General features: G+C 37.5%; 4 protein-coding genes across 17 annotated transcripts; all 4 read left to right on the plus strand.

Moving 5' to 3' along the window:
• Positions 1-456: 456 nt before the first annotated feature.
• On the plus strand, positions 457-17416 carry LOC141606675 (uncharacterized). 6 transcript variants are annotated; one of them, XM_074425899.1, is made up of 5 exons: positions 457-656; positions 14353-15628; positions 15757-15960; positions 16747-16934; positions 17056-17416. In XM_074425899.1, exons 2-4 carry the CDS (start codon positions 14423-14425, stop codon positions 16882-16884), a joined length of 1548 nt encoding a protein of 515 aa, XP_074282000.1. In that variant the 5' UTR covers positions 457-656; positions 14353-14422; the 3' UTR covers positions 16885-16934; positions 17056-17416. The 6 variants fall into 6 exon arrangements, with proteins under 6 accessions (XP_074282000.1, XP_074281998.1, XP_074282001.1 ...); XM_074425897.1 differs by lacking the exon at positions 457-656 and adding an exon at positions 14017-14193; XM_074425900.1 differs by lacking the exon at positions 457-656 and adding an exon at positions 14017-14193 and having other exon boundaries at positions 14364-15628.
• On the plus strand, positions 663-4130 carry LOC141606677 (uncharacterized). 5 transcript variants are annotated; one of them, XR_012526783.1, is made up of 4 exons: positions 663-2062; positions 2207-2395; positions 3065-3369; positions 4087-4130. XR_012526783.1 is itself a non-coding variant. In XM_074425906.1 (4 exons), exons 1-3 carry the CDS (start codon positions 857-859, stop codon positions 3200-3202), a joined length of 1533 nt encoding a protein of 510 aa, XP_074282007.1. In that variant the 5' UTR covers positions 663-856; the 3' UTR covers positions 3203-3251; positions 3416-4130. The 5 variants fall into 5 exon arrangements, 4 of the variants coding, with proteins under 4 accessions (XP_074282007.1, XP_074282004.1, XP_074282005.1 ...); XM_074425906.1 differs by having other exon boundaries at positions 3065-3251; positions 3416-4130; XM_074425903.1 differs by having other exon boundaries at positions 3065-3251; positions 3425-4130.
• LOC141606674 (F-box/LRR-repeat protein At3g03360-like) lies at positions 4902-8925 on the plus strand. Of its 4 annotated transcripts, none has more exons than XM_074425892.1 (4): positions 4902-6587; positions 6741-6935; positions 7667-7853; positions 8385-8925. In XM_074425892.1, the coding sequence occupies exons 1-3, from the start codon at positions 5394-5396 to the stop codon at positions 7802-7804; spliced, it is 1527 nt and encodes a 508-aa protein (XP_074281993.1). In that variant the 5' UTR covers positions 4902-5393; the 3' UTR covers positions 7805-7853; positions 8385-8925. The 4 variants fall into 4 exon arrangements, 3 of the variants coding, with proteins under 3 accessions (XP_074281993.1, XP_074281994.1, XP_074281992.1); XR_012526782.1 differs by having other exon boundaries at positions 4906-6587; positions 6741-7060; positions 7097-7853; positions 8394-8925; XM_074425893.1 differs by lacking the exon at positions 8385-8925 and having other exon boundaries at positions 4942-6587; positions 6741-6822; positions 6921-6935; positions 7667-7755.
• Positions 9323-13323, plus strand: LOC141606676 (FBD-associated F-box protein At5g56380-like). Of its 2 annotated transcripts, none has more exons than XM_074425902.1 (4): positions 9323-10988; positions 11146-11340; positions 12383-12569; positions 12968-13323. In XM_074425902.1, the coding sequence occupies exons 1-3, from the start codon at positions 9780-9782 to the stop codon at positions 12518-12520; spliced, it is 1542 nt and encodes a 513-aa protein (XP_074282003.1). In that variant the 5' UTR covers positions 9323-9779; the 3' UTR covers positions 12521-12569; positions 12968-13323. The 2 variants fall into 2 exon arrangements, with proteins under 2 accessions (XP_074282003.1, XP_074282002.1); XM_074425901.1 differs by having other exon boundaries at positions 12977-13323.
• Positions 17417-18077: the final 661 nt, after the last annotated feature.

Genomic DNA, 18077 nt, shown 5'->3' on the forward strand with positions numbered 1-18077 from the left:
GAAAACAACCATGTCATGATGTCGAGTACGAATGTCAACATAAACCGAGATTGAATCTTGAGCGAGGAAAAAACGAACGATAGAAAAAAATAATGTAGAGCAACTTAAAAATTCACATTGTTAACCGCAAAAATTGACCTATAAATTTATAATATGTACCACAAATTCTCATTGGAGACGGACACTAACCATCACAAGCTGAAAACGAATAGTTTCCCTCTCACAATATGCAAGTGGTACTATCTTTGGGGTGTTCCATTCACATAAACTTTGTACAAGTCAAAGGATATGGTTAGCGAGTTTAATATTCGGACCATAAATGTACCCGATTTTTTTTGTAATTTGACTTATATTCAAGTACTCAACCCACATTCGTACAAGTCCAAAATAAAAAAAGAACCGTAACCGACCCGTCATGATAATTGATAATACCCATCTCGTTTGCGGAGTGTCCTGGAGACCTGGACCTAATAAGTCACAAGTTACACACACCCCTTTGGCCGTCTTAAATAAAAATTTGTCTCTTGCATTTACACGCAAATAAATTACTGTAAGTTTTGGAACATCAAACCCAAAAATTATAAGGGAATCAAGTGAATTTGCGGATTTACCCATGTGCTCAATTGCTCAATTGATTCAAAGTTCTAATCGTTTGGGTAATTTTTTTCTTATTTTTTTTAATTAAGTGTGTTTTATAACTATGGTATCTAAGTGTTTGAGATGGCCATTTCTGAATTTTAATTTGTACTGAAGATATGATCAAGAATTTTGAATTGGGTATTTGTTAGTTTAGGATAAAGATTAGGAATTTAGATAGTGCATGCCAACTGTTTGACGAAATTCCTGTGAGAAAATCATGGGGTTTGGGGAAAATGTAGCAAAGATGCAAAAAGGTACAATTGATAGAATTTCGGAACTTCCGGAGTTTATCCTGCATACTATTCTCTCAATGCTTGATACCAAAGAGGCGGGTCGTGCTAGCGTATTGTCTAAGAAGTGGTATGATGCTTGGTCTTCCATTCCGGTTTTGGATTTTAATCCTCAATACTTTCAGAAATATGGGAATCGTCGTCATAACTATGATGACGACACGGTTGAACGTTTTGTAGGGTTCATTGATAAGACCATGGAAAGATATTTTACGCGGAAATATAGAATAACAAAATTTTACCTTATGCTTCCTAAGGTTGATGAAAAGATAGAAACTTTGGTTGACAAATGGATAATGATCGCTGTACAAAACCAAATCCAGAGTTTGGAAATCCTGATTCGTGGATGTAGAAACAATTACAGGTTGCCTGAGATTCTATTTTGTGCAAAATCGCTGAAATATTTGAAATGTGGAGGCATTATACTGCCATTTTATGGGACTATGGAGCTTAACTCTCTCGAATATTTGGCTTTAATCCCTAACACTCTAGATGCGGATATGCTTCAAAAAATTATCTCGTCCTGCCCCTTGGTTGAACTAGATATTGCATATGACGAGGTCTTTTCACCAGTTTGGATTCCTTGGATGAAAAAAGTTAATGGGGAAGTCAAAAGTCGTGGTACTCGAACAATGCAGTCCAACCTCCAAGAATCTCCACTTCAAAAGTTTGTTTATAGTAGTATTAGTGTGGAATTGCCGTGGCCGTGGGACATGAATTTGGTTGCATTGAAAAACTTGAGAAAACTGGAGTTTAACTGTGTTCCTCTTACAGATGATATTGTTTCAGAGTTGTCGAATGGGCTTGTGGTGTTAGAAAGCTTAATAATTGTGTCATGCTCTTTGCTAAAATGCATCAACATCTCAAGCAATTCACTTAAGCAACTTCGAATTACTGATAGCTTGGAGATAGAGAAGGCTACGATTGATGCCCCTAAATTGCTCGAGTTTTTGTGCAGCTGTGAAGTGGTGACGTCCCTGTCGGTTATTCGAGCGCTAGACCATTGTAATGCTCGATTCTGGACATTGAAGGTGTATTCCCTGACCACTGTTTGGCTTGTTAAGCTAAAGAAGTTTCTCGTAGAAACAAATTTCTTCAATTCTTTAGTGATCGACTTCAATAGCTCTCCTGTGGTATGAGTTTTTATCCATTTCATGATTTATTTATTATGTTTAATGATTAATGTTTAATATAAACATAGTTGTATCTCATTTGTGTATTTTCTAGTATGGGGTAGTATAGATGAAATAATGAAGATTACGTTGGCATTTATATAGATGGTCGAAGAGGACCTACTGAGGAATGTTGGTGGCGCGCCGTACAAACTCAGAGAGTTAAAGCTGCGTGGAACAAGTACTGAGACTGCCACAAAATCTTCATTTCTGATGTTTCTGAACGGACTGTTTTGGTGTTGCCACCCTGATGTGCTGTCAATTACAACCAATTTACAGGATTCGGCAGCTAAGGTATGCTCTGTTGCGGCATACTTGCCTGGTGGTAGGGTATGCATGACAAACTAAATGAAAATTGACAGAGTGTGACGGTCGAGGGAGGAAAAGTGGTTTGTGACTATTGTCCGTAACCCCAAGTCCCCAATGCACCAATACATCACCCTTCGGAGGTGTTTGTGACTGTTGTCCATAACCTCTTCGAAACTGACCTGATCGCCTCAACTTATGCACAATGCTGCCTATTCGAATGTGTCCAACTTATAACTGGCCAGAACTACCATCAAATGAAATCCTATATCGTCAACCATTATGCATTTACATGTATACAATGAACCTCCAGATCTCTGCCTTATGAAAACTGGTGGTATTTTTTGTTGGTCTCTTGGCTATATGGATGGTAAAATGTGACCCGAGTTAAAATGGTTGTACTTCTTACCTTGCCTATTTTCCAAGTAGTAAAAACAGGAGATTGTTTGGGTGCATTTTTTTTTCTTGATCGTCCCTAAAATTTGAATCCTGAAAGTAATAGCCAAAACTGTGCATTATTTGCTGACTGAATCTATCTCCCTGAACTTATTATCCCTCTTATGCTTGCCGATTGTATGAAACTTGAATCCTGAAAGTACAAAACATCAAGTTCCTGAAAACCTTAATAGGCCAATCGGTTTCTTTTTTGTTTTTCAGTTGATCTTGAGCATCCTCCAGGAAAAAGCGGAATGTTGGAAGGATCCCTTGAAAAGCCTTGAAGTTGAAAGCATCGAATATCCTCGGTTACTTTCACATTCATCTGAGCTGGAGATCAGGCTCAGGTTGTCTTGGTAGTTATATTAAGAACTTCCACAGTGCCTCGGGAGCTCGCAGTTATACGCAGGTATCTTGGAGTATTTAATATAAATCATCGATACATTGTTACTGTATTTTATATACTGGGCTTATGAGTTACATTTCGATGTCTTTTAGAATTTAGACACTGCCTTTTTTTTCTGCTTGTGCATTATAGTCACTTGTTCTTACGACACTGCCTTTTTTTTCGAGGGAATTCAGCAGATAAATGAAGCAATGCAATCCGAAGAGGACTGGTTTATCTTCATACCAATGTTCATTCCGAAGATACGCTGAGGAAGTTCATGCTGTCAGTTTAGTCTCTCTTAAGACGGATATATCATGTGTTCTAACTAGGGGTGTTAATGAGACGAGACAGCTCGCGAGTTACTCGAGATCGGCTCGGTCAAAGCTCGGTTAAAGCTCGGCTCGTGTGAGCTCGGCTCGGGCTCGGACTCGGCTCAAAAGCTTAACGAGTCAAGCCGAGCAAAGGCTGGCTCGATTCGAAAAGCTCGCGAGCGGCTCGAACTTGTGTGATTACCTAAGATATTGCTCATATTTTATAAAAATATTTTATCATGATTATATTTTTGTATCACACCTATCAAATGTCTCGCTGATTTGCCAAATCTTTTCACATATAACCTTTCAAATTGTTATTGAAAATATCAAAAGAAAAAAAGAAAAAAATAAACAATTTTATATAGGCTCGATTTGGGCTCGAGTTTGGCTCGAGCTCGCTTTATAGCTCGCAAGCTTTATAACGAGCACATTTTTATCAAGCTCGGGTAAGCTCGAGATCGGCTCGAGCTCGAGTTTTGGTACTTGAGCACAAGCCGAGCAAGGCCAAGCTCGGGCTCGGCTCGGCTCGTTAGCACCCCTAGTTCTAACGTTAATCAACTCTTAGATTTTGACGTTCAGTAGACTAGGTTCTTGATTGCTAGATACAGTATTTTCACGAGAATTGTCACAAATTCTCATTTGTGACGGCCGATATCCGTCACAAGCTTGTGACGGGTCAAATAAAACCCACATGGAAAGATAAAAACAACTAATTTGTGATTCCCTATGCATTCTACTTTTTGTCTTATCTACTCATGTGGGTGATAGTTGACCCGTCACAAGCGAGACTTATTGGAGAATTGTAAGTCACAACTAAACAAATAACTAAATAATTTTCTTTTATGAACTTCATTTTATTTGAATCGACACTTTCCCATTTTTTGTTTAAATTTAAATATTACTCCAAATAAAACAAATCCAAGCATGGTCATATTAAAAGATTTTATTCGCCAATAAACTTGTATAAGGCCGGCTTATACAATAACTGTTGTAACGGTACAGTTTCCAAAATATATGAATAATCAATTATAGTGAATGGCCGTTGTATATTCTATCACGGTCTTATTTTATAATTTCTGTATAGAAATATACGGAGTATTAAAATCCTTATTTAAAAACCTAAAATGTTTTAGATTCATTTGACTAGGAATTTACATTTATAAGTACTCGACAAATTCTCATTTGTGACGGTCGTAAGTTACAAATTGAAAAATGTGACCACATTATCATAAACGTAGATCTGGTAAATAGGTCCATAGGAATCCCGGTCTTGTTCGGGTCAGGTCGTTTCGAGTTCAAGTCATTTTCGGCTCTGTTATTATAAAATTATTTAGGGATACTGGCTAATTTATGATAAATATTCCGATCGGGTCATATTGTATAGGGTCATTCGGGTTCCTCTGTTCGGATGTTGGATCGGGTTATTCTTGTCGACTCATTCAAGCCGGGTGAATTTGCAACAAAATGGTCACTTTCAAGTTTCAAACACAACTTACATTCTCCTCTGCACTCTCAATTATTTTACTCGACATTTCTAGCCAAATAAATTACGAGTATTATGTTTTTGTGAAAATTAACTCAAAAATTATGAAGGGAATCAGGTGAAGTTGCTGGGTTTACCCATGTGCTCAATTGATTCAAAATTCAAATCGGTTTGGTATACTCTTTTATCTTAACTAATCGTCCATTTTTTTTAATTTATTTGTTGCATAAGTATGGTATTTCTGAATTTTAATTTGTAGTAAAGATATGATCAAGAACTGTGAATTGGGTATTTTTTAGATTAGCTAAAGATTAGGGTTTTAGATAGTGCATACCAACTGTTCGACGAAATTCCTGTGAAAAAATCATGGGGTTTGGGGAAAATGTAGCAAAGGTGCAAAGGGGTACAATTGATAGAATTTCGGAACTTCCAGAGTTTATCCTGCATACTATTCTCTCAATGCTCGATACCGAAGAGGCCGGTCGTGCTAGTGTATTGTCTAAGAGGTGGTATGATGCTTGGTCTTCCATTCCGGTTTTGAATTTTCATTACTTTCAGAAATATAGGTATGGTCTTTATGATTATAATGATGATGCAAATGACCGTCTTGTGGGGTTCATAGATAAGACCATGGAAAGATACTTTAGGCAAAAGTATAGAATAACAAAAATGTGCCTTACGCTTCCTAAGGTTGACGAGAAGCTAAAACCTTTGGTAGACAAATGGATAATGATCGCTGTGCAAAACCAAATCCAGAAATTTGAAATCCAGCTACTTGGTGGAAGATATGGGTTGCCCGAGATTCTATTTAGTGCAAAATCGCTGAAATATTTGAAATGTTCCAATGTTGAGCTGCCATATTACGCGACTATGGACCTCGTCTCACTCGAATATTTGACTTTACTCACTAATACTCTAGATGAGGGTATGCTTCAAGAAATTATCTCTTTCTCCCCCTTGGTTGAATTGTATATTGCATATGACAAGGGCTTTAAAACAATTTCGCTTCCTTGGATGAAAAAAGTTAATGGGGGAGTCGAAAGTCATGGTAATGGAACAATGCAATCCAACCTCCAAGAATATCCGCTTCAAAAGTTTGTTTATATTGGTCTTGATGAGAAATCGCCGTGGCCATGGAACTTGAATGTGGCTGCATTGAAAAACTTGAGAAATCTTGAGTTTGAATGTGCTCCTATTACAGATGATATTGTTTCAGAGCTGTCATATGGGCTTGTGGTCTTAGAAAGTTTAAAAATTTCAGCGTGCTCTAAGCTAGAATGCATTAACATCTCAAGCAATTCACTTAAGCAACTTGAAATTACAGATAACTCAGAGTTAAAAAAGGCTACAATTGACGCCCCTAAATTGCTGGAGTTTTACTGCATCTGTGAAGTGGGCACCTCCTTGTCCTTAATTCGAGCACTAGATCATTGTAATGCTCGATTCCTCTTATTATATCCGGATTCTGTGACCAATGTTTGGCCTGTTGCATTAAAGAAGTTTCTCGTAGAAACAAACTTCTTCAAGTCTTTAGAGATTGAGTTTACTTCCCCTCTTGAGGTATGAAATTATACCCATTTCTTGATTTATCTATGTTTAATGTTCAATTGTCTTGTTTCCAAATGACTAAACACATTTGTATCTCAGTTGTGTATTTTCGAGTATGGGATGCTATCGATGAAAATAATGAATATTATGTTGACATCTATATAGATGGTGGTCGAAGAGGACCAACTGAGGAATGCTGGTACTGGCCTACCGTACAAACTCAGGGAGTTAAAGCTGTTTGGAACAAGTATTTTGACTCCTACAAAATCTTCACTTGTGGCGTTTCTGAATGGACTGTTTTGGTGTTGCCACCCTGATGTGCTGTCAATGACAACTGATTTACAGGATGCAGCAGCTAAGGTATGTTGTTTTGCATGGTGGTATGATACAGGAGCAGGGTATGGACGCCAAACTAAAGTAAAATTGACGGGGAGTGACGATGAAGGGAGGAAAAGGGGTTACGCGGGGAACGTTCTAATGCATTAGTGCATTACCCTCGGGAGGTATTTGTGAATTGTGAGTATTGTCCATAACCTCGTCGAAACTGACCTGATTTACCGAACTCCTGCGCAACAGTTGCGTATTCAAATTTGTCCAGTCATATCTCTATTACCCTTGTAACTGTTACCCGCATTCCAAGCAAACCCCATTTATGCTGAATTGTTTGGTGTGGGAATAATGGGATGATGTCTGCGCTAGTATGTTATTAATACATGTATTCAAATAATCAATGGATGTAAACTTGTGGCATTCTTTGTTGGTCTCTTGGCTATATGGATTGTACATATAGGTAAAATGTGGCCCGAGCTAAAATGGGTGTTCTTCTTGCCTTGCCTATTTTCCGAGTAGTAAAATCGAGGAGATTGTCTGGGTGCATTTTCATTTTCTTGGCCGTCCGTAAAATTTGATTCCTGAAAGTCTTAGCCAAAACCATTCCCCTAAATAGTGCGCATTAGTTTGCTGACTGAATCATCTCCCTAAACTTATTATCCCTCTTATGCTTGCCCATTGTATGAAACTTGAATCTTGTAATTATGAAATCCGTAAGGTTTTTTAAACCGTAATTTGTCAATCGTTATTTTTTGGGGCAGTTGATCTTGAGCATCCTCAAGGAAAAAACAGAATGTTGGAAGGATCCCTTGAAAAGCATCGAAGTTGAAAGCATCGAATACCCTCGGTTACTTTCACATTCATCTGAGCTCGAGATTAGGCTTAGGCTGTCCTGGTAGTCATATTAAAAACTTCCACACTGCCTCGGGAGCTCATAACTGTACACAGGTATATTGAAAGATGTTATTTCACGGTTGTTTTTCACTGTTTAATCCTTTTAATGCCTATTTTGAATTTTTATATGGTTGTGTACTTGTGTTTATAAAATTACCATTACCTTTGGCAGTGACTAAGGCACAATATACGACTTACTAGTGACTCTTTCATACGGAGTACTATTTGTAATCCTTTATTTTAAATTGTAAAATAAAATGATCTTACAATAACTTTTTAATCATTTAATTTGACAATGACTCGTACATCCGACTCCCCACCTCCTCCCCCTCTACTTCGTAATATGCGGGAGGCATTGAGGGCCATTGAGGTAATGTTGTTTTAGTGACCGTTTTTATTAACTTTAACAAGGGTAATGTCGGAAAAGGACATTCCCATTTTTAATACGAGTATAGAAGAAGGAAGGATACTAAGCTTAAGAGTTGTGATATCAGGTTGTTTTTTAGATTTTAGAATATTTATTTCCGGTAGTTGTGGTGATCGTAGTCACTTGTCCTTACGACACTGCCTCTTTTTTCTTTCGAGGGAATCCAGACGATAAAATTGGAGGAATTCAATCCGAAGAGGACTCGTTTATCGTTATTCCAATGTTCGTAACATTTATCTCCTGCTTCTGCTGATCACAGTCACTTGTTCCTACAACACTGCCTCTCTTTTTTCCCCGTAGGGAATCCAGCCCTATAAAATCTGAAAAGATGCGATCTGAAGAGGAGTATTTATCTTCATCCCCGTGTTTGCTCTGAAACTACGCTGGCAAAGCATTGGTGATCATTCTGCAGATTAAGGAGACGAAACTTTACATGAATCTTCACTCTGATTGTTTGCAGGTCATTCTGCAGATTCTTAGCCTGAGCTTGGTCGGACATAAAACAAATGTGATTATCAACGACATCCTTCGCATTAGTTATTATTTTCATTGTCTTTCTGTTTGTTTTATTCCTAAAAATTTAAAAATAATATGGCTCATAATATAGCTAGAAGAGCCATATTAATGTAAGAACTATTATCCAATCTTAAGTTATTGCTGAAATACTTCGTCCAATTTATTTACCCAAAGTTGTTATTGTGGAAACTTATTTTCTATACTACAATTTTTTGCTAGTTAAGTTTCTATTCAATTCGAAGTGTTCATTGTTAATTATGATCGTTTGTTGTTTAATTTCCGTTTTTGTTTGTTATAATTTACATGACAAATGGATGGAGAAAGTGAAAGTGGATGAAAAAAGAGAGTAAAGAGTGTATTTTTTTTTTCGAACACTACCTTAAAATTTAAGTAAAAGGTCGTTGTTTAATAATCCAAAAATTCATTAATAATACTCCGTACTTAGTAGACCTAGCAAATAGGTCCACCGCATCTAATCAGCGGGTTATTTCGGATTTACAAGAATCCTGGTTAGAACAGGTAAGGTCATTTGAAGTTATTTGCGGGCCTGTTTGCAACTATAAACATTTCAGACCTTTATATTGTGTCAAGCTCGGGTTTTCAATTTGGATATCGGGTCATGTTATTCGGCCCGGTCAATTTTGCCGGGTGCCAAAAATACTCCTGCAAATTTTACTACTCTCTCTACTTTCACTATCACTACAATAAAAGTATAAAATTCCTTTTAATTTCACTCAATCAAAATTAGTAAATTGAGGAAGATTAACCCAGAATTTATGAAGGGAATCAACTGAATTTTGGGTAAACTCTTTTGTTTTCTTATCTTGCTTAATTTTTAATTTATAGTAAACATATGAACTAGAATTGCGAAAATTAGGGGTTTTAGATGGGTAGTTCATAATTAGCTGCTGTATACTGTTGTTTGAAATGGGTAGTTCATAATTTTAATTTCTAGTAAGAATATGAACAAGAATTGTGAAAATTAGGGTTTTAGACAGTGCATACAAACTGTTTGACGAAATTCCTGTGAGAAAATCATGTCTGGAGAAAATGAAGCAAAGAGGCAAAGGGGTTCAGTTGATAGAATTTCGGAACTTCCGGAGTTTATCCTGCATCATATTCTCTCAATCCTTGATACTAAAGAGGCGGGTCGAGTTATTGTATTGTCTAAGAGGTGGCATTATGCTTGGTCTTCCATTCCGGTTTTGGATTTTCGGCCTCTATACTTAAAGGAATTTAGGGATAGGCCTTACGACTATGATGATGATACAGTTGAACGTTTTGTAGGGTTCATTGATAAGACCTTGGAAAGATACTTTATGCGGAAGTATAGAATAACAAAAATGTACCTTGAACTTTGTAAGGTTGATGAAAAGCTAAAACCTTTAGTTGATAAATGGATAATGATCGCGGTGCAAAACCAAATCCAGAGATTGGAAATCCAGATTAATGACCTTGAAAACAAATATAAGTTGCCTGAGATTCTATTTTGTGCAAAATCGCTGAATTATTTGAAATGTGAAGGCGCTGCATTGCCATTTTATGAGACTATGGAGCTTGTCTCTCTCGAATATCTGATTTTGGTCCCGGAAACTGTAGATGACGATATGCTTCAAAGAATTATCTCTTCTTGCCCTTTAGTTGAAATAGATATAAGTTATTACAAGTGCCTTACAAAAATTTCACTTCCTTGGATGAAAAAAGTTAATGGAGGAGCCGAAAGCAGTGGTAATGGAACAATGCAATCCAACCTCCAAGAATACCCGCTTCAAAAGTTTGTTTGTAGAGGTTTTCTTGGGGAATTGTCGTGGCCATGGAGCATGAATGTAATTGCATTGAGAAACTTGAGAAAGCTGGAGTTTAATTCTGTTCCTATTAGAGATGATATTATTTCAGAGCTGTCATATGGGCTTGTGGTGTTGGAAAGTTTAGTACTTTCGGGTTGCTTTATGCTAGAATGCATTAACATCTCAAGCAATTCACTTAAGCGACTTGAAATCTCAAGTAACTCGGAGTTAATGAAGGCGACAATTGATGCCCCTAAATTGCTCGAGTTTCTCTGCATATGTGATGTGAGGACCTCCCTGTCGCTGATTCGAGCAGTAGATCACTGTAATGCTCAATTCGTCTCGTCGTGTAGTTATTCCACCACTATTTGGCTTGTTAAGTTAAAGAAGTTTCTCTTAGAAACGAACTTCTTCAAATCTTTACTGATTCGGTTTCATTTCGTTTTGGACAGTTCTGAGGTATGAATTAATACCAGTTTGATTATTCATTTATTATGTTTAATGTTTAATCGTCTTGTCCCCAATTGACTTAAACATTGTTGTTTCTCGGTTGTGTATTTTCAAGTATGGGGTACTATGGATGAAAATAACGAAGATTATGTTGGCATCTATACAGATTGCATTCAAAGAGGACCAACTGAGGAATGCTGGTACCGGCGTACCGTACAAACTCAGGGAGTTAAAGCTGCATGGAGCAAGTTCTAGGAATCTAACAGAATCTTCGCTTTTGGCTTTTCTGAATGGACTGTTTTGGTGTTGCCGTCCTGATGTGCTGTCAATATCAACTAAATCACAGGATGTGGTAGCTAAGGTATGCTCTGATGCATGGCGGTATGGTACTGGCGTAGGGTATGGAGACCAAACTATAGGAAAATTGACGGGGAGTGATGGTGAAAGGAAGAAAAGGAGTTGGTCCGGGGATGTTCCCCGAATGCATTAGTCCATTACCCTTGGGAGGTATTTGTGACTATTGTCCATATACTCGTCAAAACTGACCTAATCGCCCCAACTCATGCACAATGGTGCGTATTCAAATTTGTCCAACCTATAACCGATTCGAACTACCAGTTTCCCTAACCTGACTCTTCAACAACCATTGCCTCCACAGTTCCTTAAATTTGATTTCTATTACCCTTGTAACCATAACCCGCATTCCAAGCATAATCCCATTCATGGTGAATTGTTTGGGGCGGGAAGATGGCTGCTCTAGTATATTATGAATACCATCAAACGAAATCCTATATCTTCAACCTTACAGCAACAACATCAGAGCCTTAATCCCAAAATGATCTGGGGTCGGCTGACATGAATCATCCTTTAGAACCGTCCATGGGTGAACGCACACCTCAAAAATGCGAAAAATTAGAAAAGAAAAAGTGAAAAACAAAAGGGGAGTGAAACATAATACGAAAGCCAAGTAAACTTATAGGTTTTAAAATCTTCAACCTTGCCTGCATTTAATTTTATTCGATGACCTTTCAGGCCTCCACCGTATGAAAACTTGTGGTATTCTTTATTGGTCTCTTGGTTATAAGGATTGTATATACAGGTAAAATGTGACCCGGGCTGAAATGGGTGTACTTCTTGCCTGGCCTATTTACCTAGTACTACGTCGTAAAAACCAGGAGATTGTTTGGGGTGCATTTTCATTTTCTTGGTCACCCGTAAAATTTGAATCCGGAGAGTATTAGCCAAAACCATTCCACTAAAAAATGCATTAGTTTGCTGATAGAATCTTCTCCCAGAACTTATTACCCCTTTATGTTTGACGATTCTATGAACCTTGAATCCTGAATGTATGAAAACTTAAGTTCCTTAACCGTAATTTGCCAATTGGTTTTTGTTTTGGGCAGTTGATCTTAAGCATCCTCCAGGAAAAAGCGGAATGTTGGAAGGATCCCTTGAAAAACGTAGAAGTTGAAAGCATTGAATACCCTCGTTTACCATCAGGTTTATCCGTGGTTTTAATCAGGCTCAGGTTGTCATGGTAGTCATATTAATAACTTCCACAGTGCCTCGGAATCTCACAGCAGTACACAGGTATCTCAATATTTTTTTATAAATCATCACTGTGTATTTTACATTATTATTTGTACTTTATACGGCCTACCATTTTCATTAGCGATTACTCTATATAATACACCGATCATGAGTCATGACTATTGATAGCAACTTTAACAAGGGCAATCCTGGAAAAACAAAAAATACACAAAGTCAACATATGTTGACTTCCATTCCCACTTTTAATACTCCCTCTGTCTCCATCAATAGTTTAGGTTATTTTATTTTCCGAGGGGAAAATATGCATTGGGACGGAGGGAGTATAGAACGGAGAATGCTGCCAGTCTGCCAGGATGTCTTTTAGATGTTAGAATATTTATCCTGCTTGTGCATCAGAGTCACTTGTTCTTACGACACTGCGTCTTTTTTGTTTCGAGATAATCTAGCCGTCAAGATGCAATCCGAAGAGGACTCGTTTTATCTTCATACCAATGTTCGTTCTGAAGCTACGTTGAGGAAGTTCATGCTGGAACAACAAAAAAGTTTATGTTCTAACCTTTATTTTTACATGAGTTTTGAGACTTTGACCCATCATAACTCATAAGTTCATGGTTAGAATTTAGATGGATGTATGCGTCGAAAATTCGAAATATGTGTGTTATTTACTTATTTAGTCACGTACATATGATATACTCTAGGTTACTCGATTAAGCTTATGCGATATTATGAACTTATGATCGATGTTATCACTTTGATCATGCTATATTCGAGTTTAAGTTGGATTTTTCAAGAATAAGAGTTAGCTCAAGTAGTAAGAGCTCTCTTACTCCAACCGTGATATTGGGGTTTGATTTTTCCCGCGAATCCGCGATATATAGTGTGTTCACGATCTTATTTTATACTATGTACTCCGGAATTTTAGTGTATAGAATATACAAAAATCAGAATGTTGAATACTCGTCTTCCAGAATAATAAAAAAAAAAATAAGTCTCTCTTATGACTGATTGACTGTTATATGTTTGAAATGGTCTACCCGAGACATCACTAAAACTATCGACTACGATGGATAGTGTCCAATAAGACCCATACCGCACCCGTGTTCTTAGGATGTAAATGTAACCATACCCATCATAATCTCAAATTCATAGAGCTTGCCTAGTTCCGCCGCCCGTGGTTGCCCATGGCCTTAGACACCCTTGTATTAGTTCCCAATTTGTAAATAGTGGGTGTAGTCGTTAAAACTTGGGTGAAATTTCTAATGGGGACTCAGGTTCGAGCCTCACCCAGAACACTCTTATGGAATATTTGACCTGAATCTACGCCTTCTAAACTGCGCAACAAAAATAACGCTGCGGGTTCTCTCATCGCCAAAAAAAAAACGGAAAAAAAAAAAAGAAAAAAAAGTACTCAGATCTCGGCCCATATCTTTATGAGCCCAAAATAAGGAAACCCATACCCGACCCACTACCAATCTACCATCCATGCTCACAAGTTACAACCGCCTTATATACAAATTTGTCCCTTAAACTCCTAATTATCTCATTTGCCATTTTCAGACAAATAAATTACTGTAATTTGTGGAACATTAACCCTAATCAAGTGAATTTGCCGATTTATCCATTTGCTCAAATGCTCAATTAATTCAAAGTTCTAATCATTTGGGTATATTCTCTTCTATACTTAAATTTTCTCATATTTTTTTAATTATGTTGCATAACCATGGTAGTATGGTACCTAATTGTTTGAGATGGGTATTTCTGAATTTTAATTTGGTAGTATAGTTATCATCAAGAATTCTGAATTGGGTATTTGTTTGATTAGGTATTGATTAGGAATTTGCAAGTTTAGATAGTGCATACCAACTGTTTGACGAAATTCCTGTGAGAAAATCATGGGGTTTGGGGAAAATGTAGCCAAGATGCAAAGGGGTGCAGTTGATAGAATTTCGGAACTTCCAGAGTTTATCCTGCATACTATTCTCTCAATGCTTGATACCAAAGAGGCGGGTCGTGCTAGCGTATTGTCTAAGAAGTGGTATGATGCTTGGTCTTCCATTCCGGTTTTGGATTTTAATCCTCAATACTTTCAGAAATATGGGAATCGTCGTCATAACTATGATGATGACACGGTTGAACGTTTTGTAGGGTTTATTGATAAGACCATGGAGAGATATTTTACGCGGAAGTATAGAATAACAAAGATTTACCTTGAGGTTCCTAAGGTTGATGAAAAGATAAAAACTTTAGTTGACAAATGGATAATGATTGCAGTACAAAACCAAATTGAGAGATTGGAAATCCAGATTAGTGGAATTATAAACAAATACAAGTTGCCTGAGATTCTATTTTGTGCGAAATCACTGAAATATTTGAATTGTGGAGGCGTTATACTGCCATTGTATGAGACTATGGAGCTTATATCTCTTGAATATTTTGCTTTACGCCCTGAAACTGTAGATGAGGATATGCTTCAAAAAATTATCTCTTGCTGCCCCTTGGTTGAACTAGATATTGCATATGACATCGTCTTTGGACCAGTTTGGCTTCCTTGGATGGAAAAGGTTAATGGGAGAGTCAAAAGTGGTGGTATTGGAACAATGCAATCCAACCTTCAAGAATATCCACTTCAAAAGTTTGTTTGTAGTTCTCTTAGTGTGGAATTGCCGTGGCCGTTGATCATGAATGTGGTTGCATTGAAAAACTTGAGAAAGCTTGAGTTTTCTAGTGTTCGTATTACAGATGATGAAATTTCAGAGTTGTCATACGGGCTTGTGGTGTTAGAAAGTTTAATAATATCGTCATGCTCTATGCTAAAATGCATCAACATCTCAAGCAATTCACTTAAGCAACTTCGAATTACTAATAGCTTCGGGTTAGAGAAGGCTACAATTGATGCCCCTAAATTGCTCGAGTTTTTGTGCGGCTGTGAAGTGGAGACCTCCCTGTCGGTTATTCGAGCACTAGATCATTGTAGTGCTCAATTCGTTACATTGGTTCTGAATTCCGTGACCACTGTTTGGTTATTTAAGTTAAAGAAGTTTCTCGTACAAACAAACTTCTTCAAATCTGTAGTGATTGAGTTGGATACTCCTCCTGAGGTATGAATTTTTAACGATTTCTTGATTTGTTTATTATGTTTAATGTTTAATGTAAACATAGTTGTATCTCATTTGTGTATTTACTAGTATGGATAAAATTAATGAAGATTGTGTTGGTATTTATATAGATTGTGGTCGAAGAGGACCAACTGAGGAATGTTGGTACTGGCGCACCATACAAACTCAGGGAGTTAAAGCTGCGTGGATGTCGTGCAACAAGTATTTGGACTCCTACAAAATCTTCACTTGTGGCCTTTCTGAACGGACTGTTTTGGTGTTGCCGCCCTGATGTGCTGTCAATAACAACCAATTTACAGGATTCGGCATCTAAGGTATGCTGTTTTGGGGAATACTTGCCTGGTGGTAGGGTGTGGAGGCCAAACTAAATGAAAATTGACAGGGAGTGACGGTCGAGGGAGGAAAAGGGGTTTCTGACTAATGAGTAGTGTCCGTAACCCCAAGCTCCCAATGCACTAATACATCGCCCTTGGGAGGTGTTTGTGACTATTGTCCATAACCTCTTCGAAACTGACCTGATCACCCCTACTTATGCACAATGCTGCCTATTCAAATGTGTCCAATTTATAACTGGCCCGAACTACCAGTTTCCTCTCCCCTAACTCTTCGACAACCATTACGTGCATTCCAGGCAAACCCCATTTATGGTGAATTGTTTGGGGTAGGAAGAGGCTGCACTAGTATATTATGAATACCATCAAATGAAATCCTATATCGACAACCATTATGCACTTACATAGTTACATGTATACAATGAATCTCCAGACCTCCGCCATATGAAAACTTGTGGTATTCTTTGTTGTCTCTTGGCTATGTGGATTGTACTACGTATATGTAAAATGTGACCCTAGTTAAAATGGGTGTACTGCTTACCTTGCCTATTTTCCAAGTAGTAAAAACAGGAGATTGTTAGGGTGCATTTTTATGTTCTTGATCGTCTGTAAAATTTGAATCCTGAATGTAGTATTTTACCGACTGAAACATCTCCCTGAACTTATTATCCCTCCTATTCTTGCCGATTGTATGAAACTTGAATCCTGAAAGTATGAAACATCAAGTTCCTTAAAACCTTGATATGCCAATCATTTTTTTTTTTGCAGTTGATCTTGAGCATCCTCCAAGAAAAAGCGGAATGTTGGAAGGATCCCTTGAAAAGCCTTGAAGTTGAAAGCATCGAATACCCTCGGTTACTTTCACATTCATCTGAGCTGGAGATCAGGCTCAGGTTGTCTTGGTAGTCATATTTAAGAACTTCCACAGTGCCTCGGGAGCTCACAGCTATACGCAGGTACAATATCAGGATGTCTTTTAGAATTTAGACGTTATAATATTTATCCTGCTTGTGCATCACAGTCACTTGTTCTTAGTTTCTTACGACACTGCTTTCTTTTTCTTTCGAGGGAATCCAGCAGATAAAAATAGAGCGATGCAATCCGAAGAGGACTGGTTTATCTTCATACCAATGTTCATTCCAAAGCTACGCTGAGGAAGTTCATGCCGGAACATGAAAAGTTTATGTTCTAACCTTTATTTTTATTATGCATGAGTTTTGAGACTTTTGACCCATGATAACTCATAAGTTCATGGTTAGATGGATGTATGCTTCGAACTACGTGTTATTTAGTCACGTACATATGATACTCTGGGTTACTCGATTCAGCTTATGCGATGTTATCGTTTTGATCCTGCTAGATTCGAGTTTAAGTTGGATCTTCCAAGAGCATATTGATGACAAGTACATTTCTAAATTCTAATGTCGGTTTAGTCTCTGTTAATACGGATATATCATCTGTGTTCTAGTGTTAATCAACTCTTAGGTTTTGACGTTCATTAGACTACTTCAAGCTGAATGACAGACTATTCGCAATATATACACTCTTTTGAGTTTTTCAAATAGTCAAATAACAGTGTATTCCATAAAGTTAAATAGTAGCTGCCAAAAAAGAAAAAAAAAATTCAATAATCCAATTGTATTTTTAACTGGTTTATCGCACTCCGGCAACCTCAAATGTTCTTTGTTGCTCCCCAAAATTTGTAAGCCTCTTTGCCCAACCCGATAAACCGTCTGTGTAATTTACGGACATTTTTGTTCGGAGACCTTGAAATCCCGAAAACCGTGTATATACACACGCCATTTTTAGCCGTATTGGGTCGTGTTTCTTTTTCTCCCGGTTTTTCTCTCATTTATCCAGGTTCGCTTCAGGAGTTACCCTATTCGATTTCAGATAATAAGCATTAAACTAATTTCAACGAGTATCCGATTTTTCCCCCAAGACTGGTTTATCGCACACTGACAACCTCAAATGTCATCCGTTGCTTCTCAAAATTTGTGACGACACTTTGTCTGACATGAGAAATCGTCCTTATAATTTACGGAGATTTTTGTTCCAGAACCCTAAAACCACGAAAACCATGTATTTGCATAGTATAT

Source organism: Silene latifolia, chromosome 10 (assembly GCF_048544455.1).
Source record: "Silene latifolia isolate original U9 population chromosome 10, ASM4854445v1, whole genome shotgun sequence".
In the NCBI taxonomy this organism is placed as follows: domain Eukaryota; kingdom Viridiplantae; phylum Streptophyta; class Magnoliopsida; order Caryophyllales; family Caryophyllaceae; genus Silene; species Silene latifolia.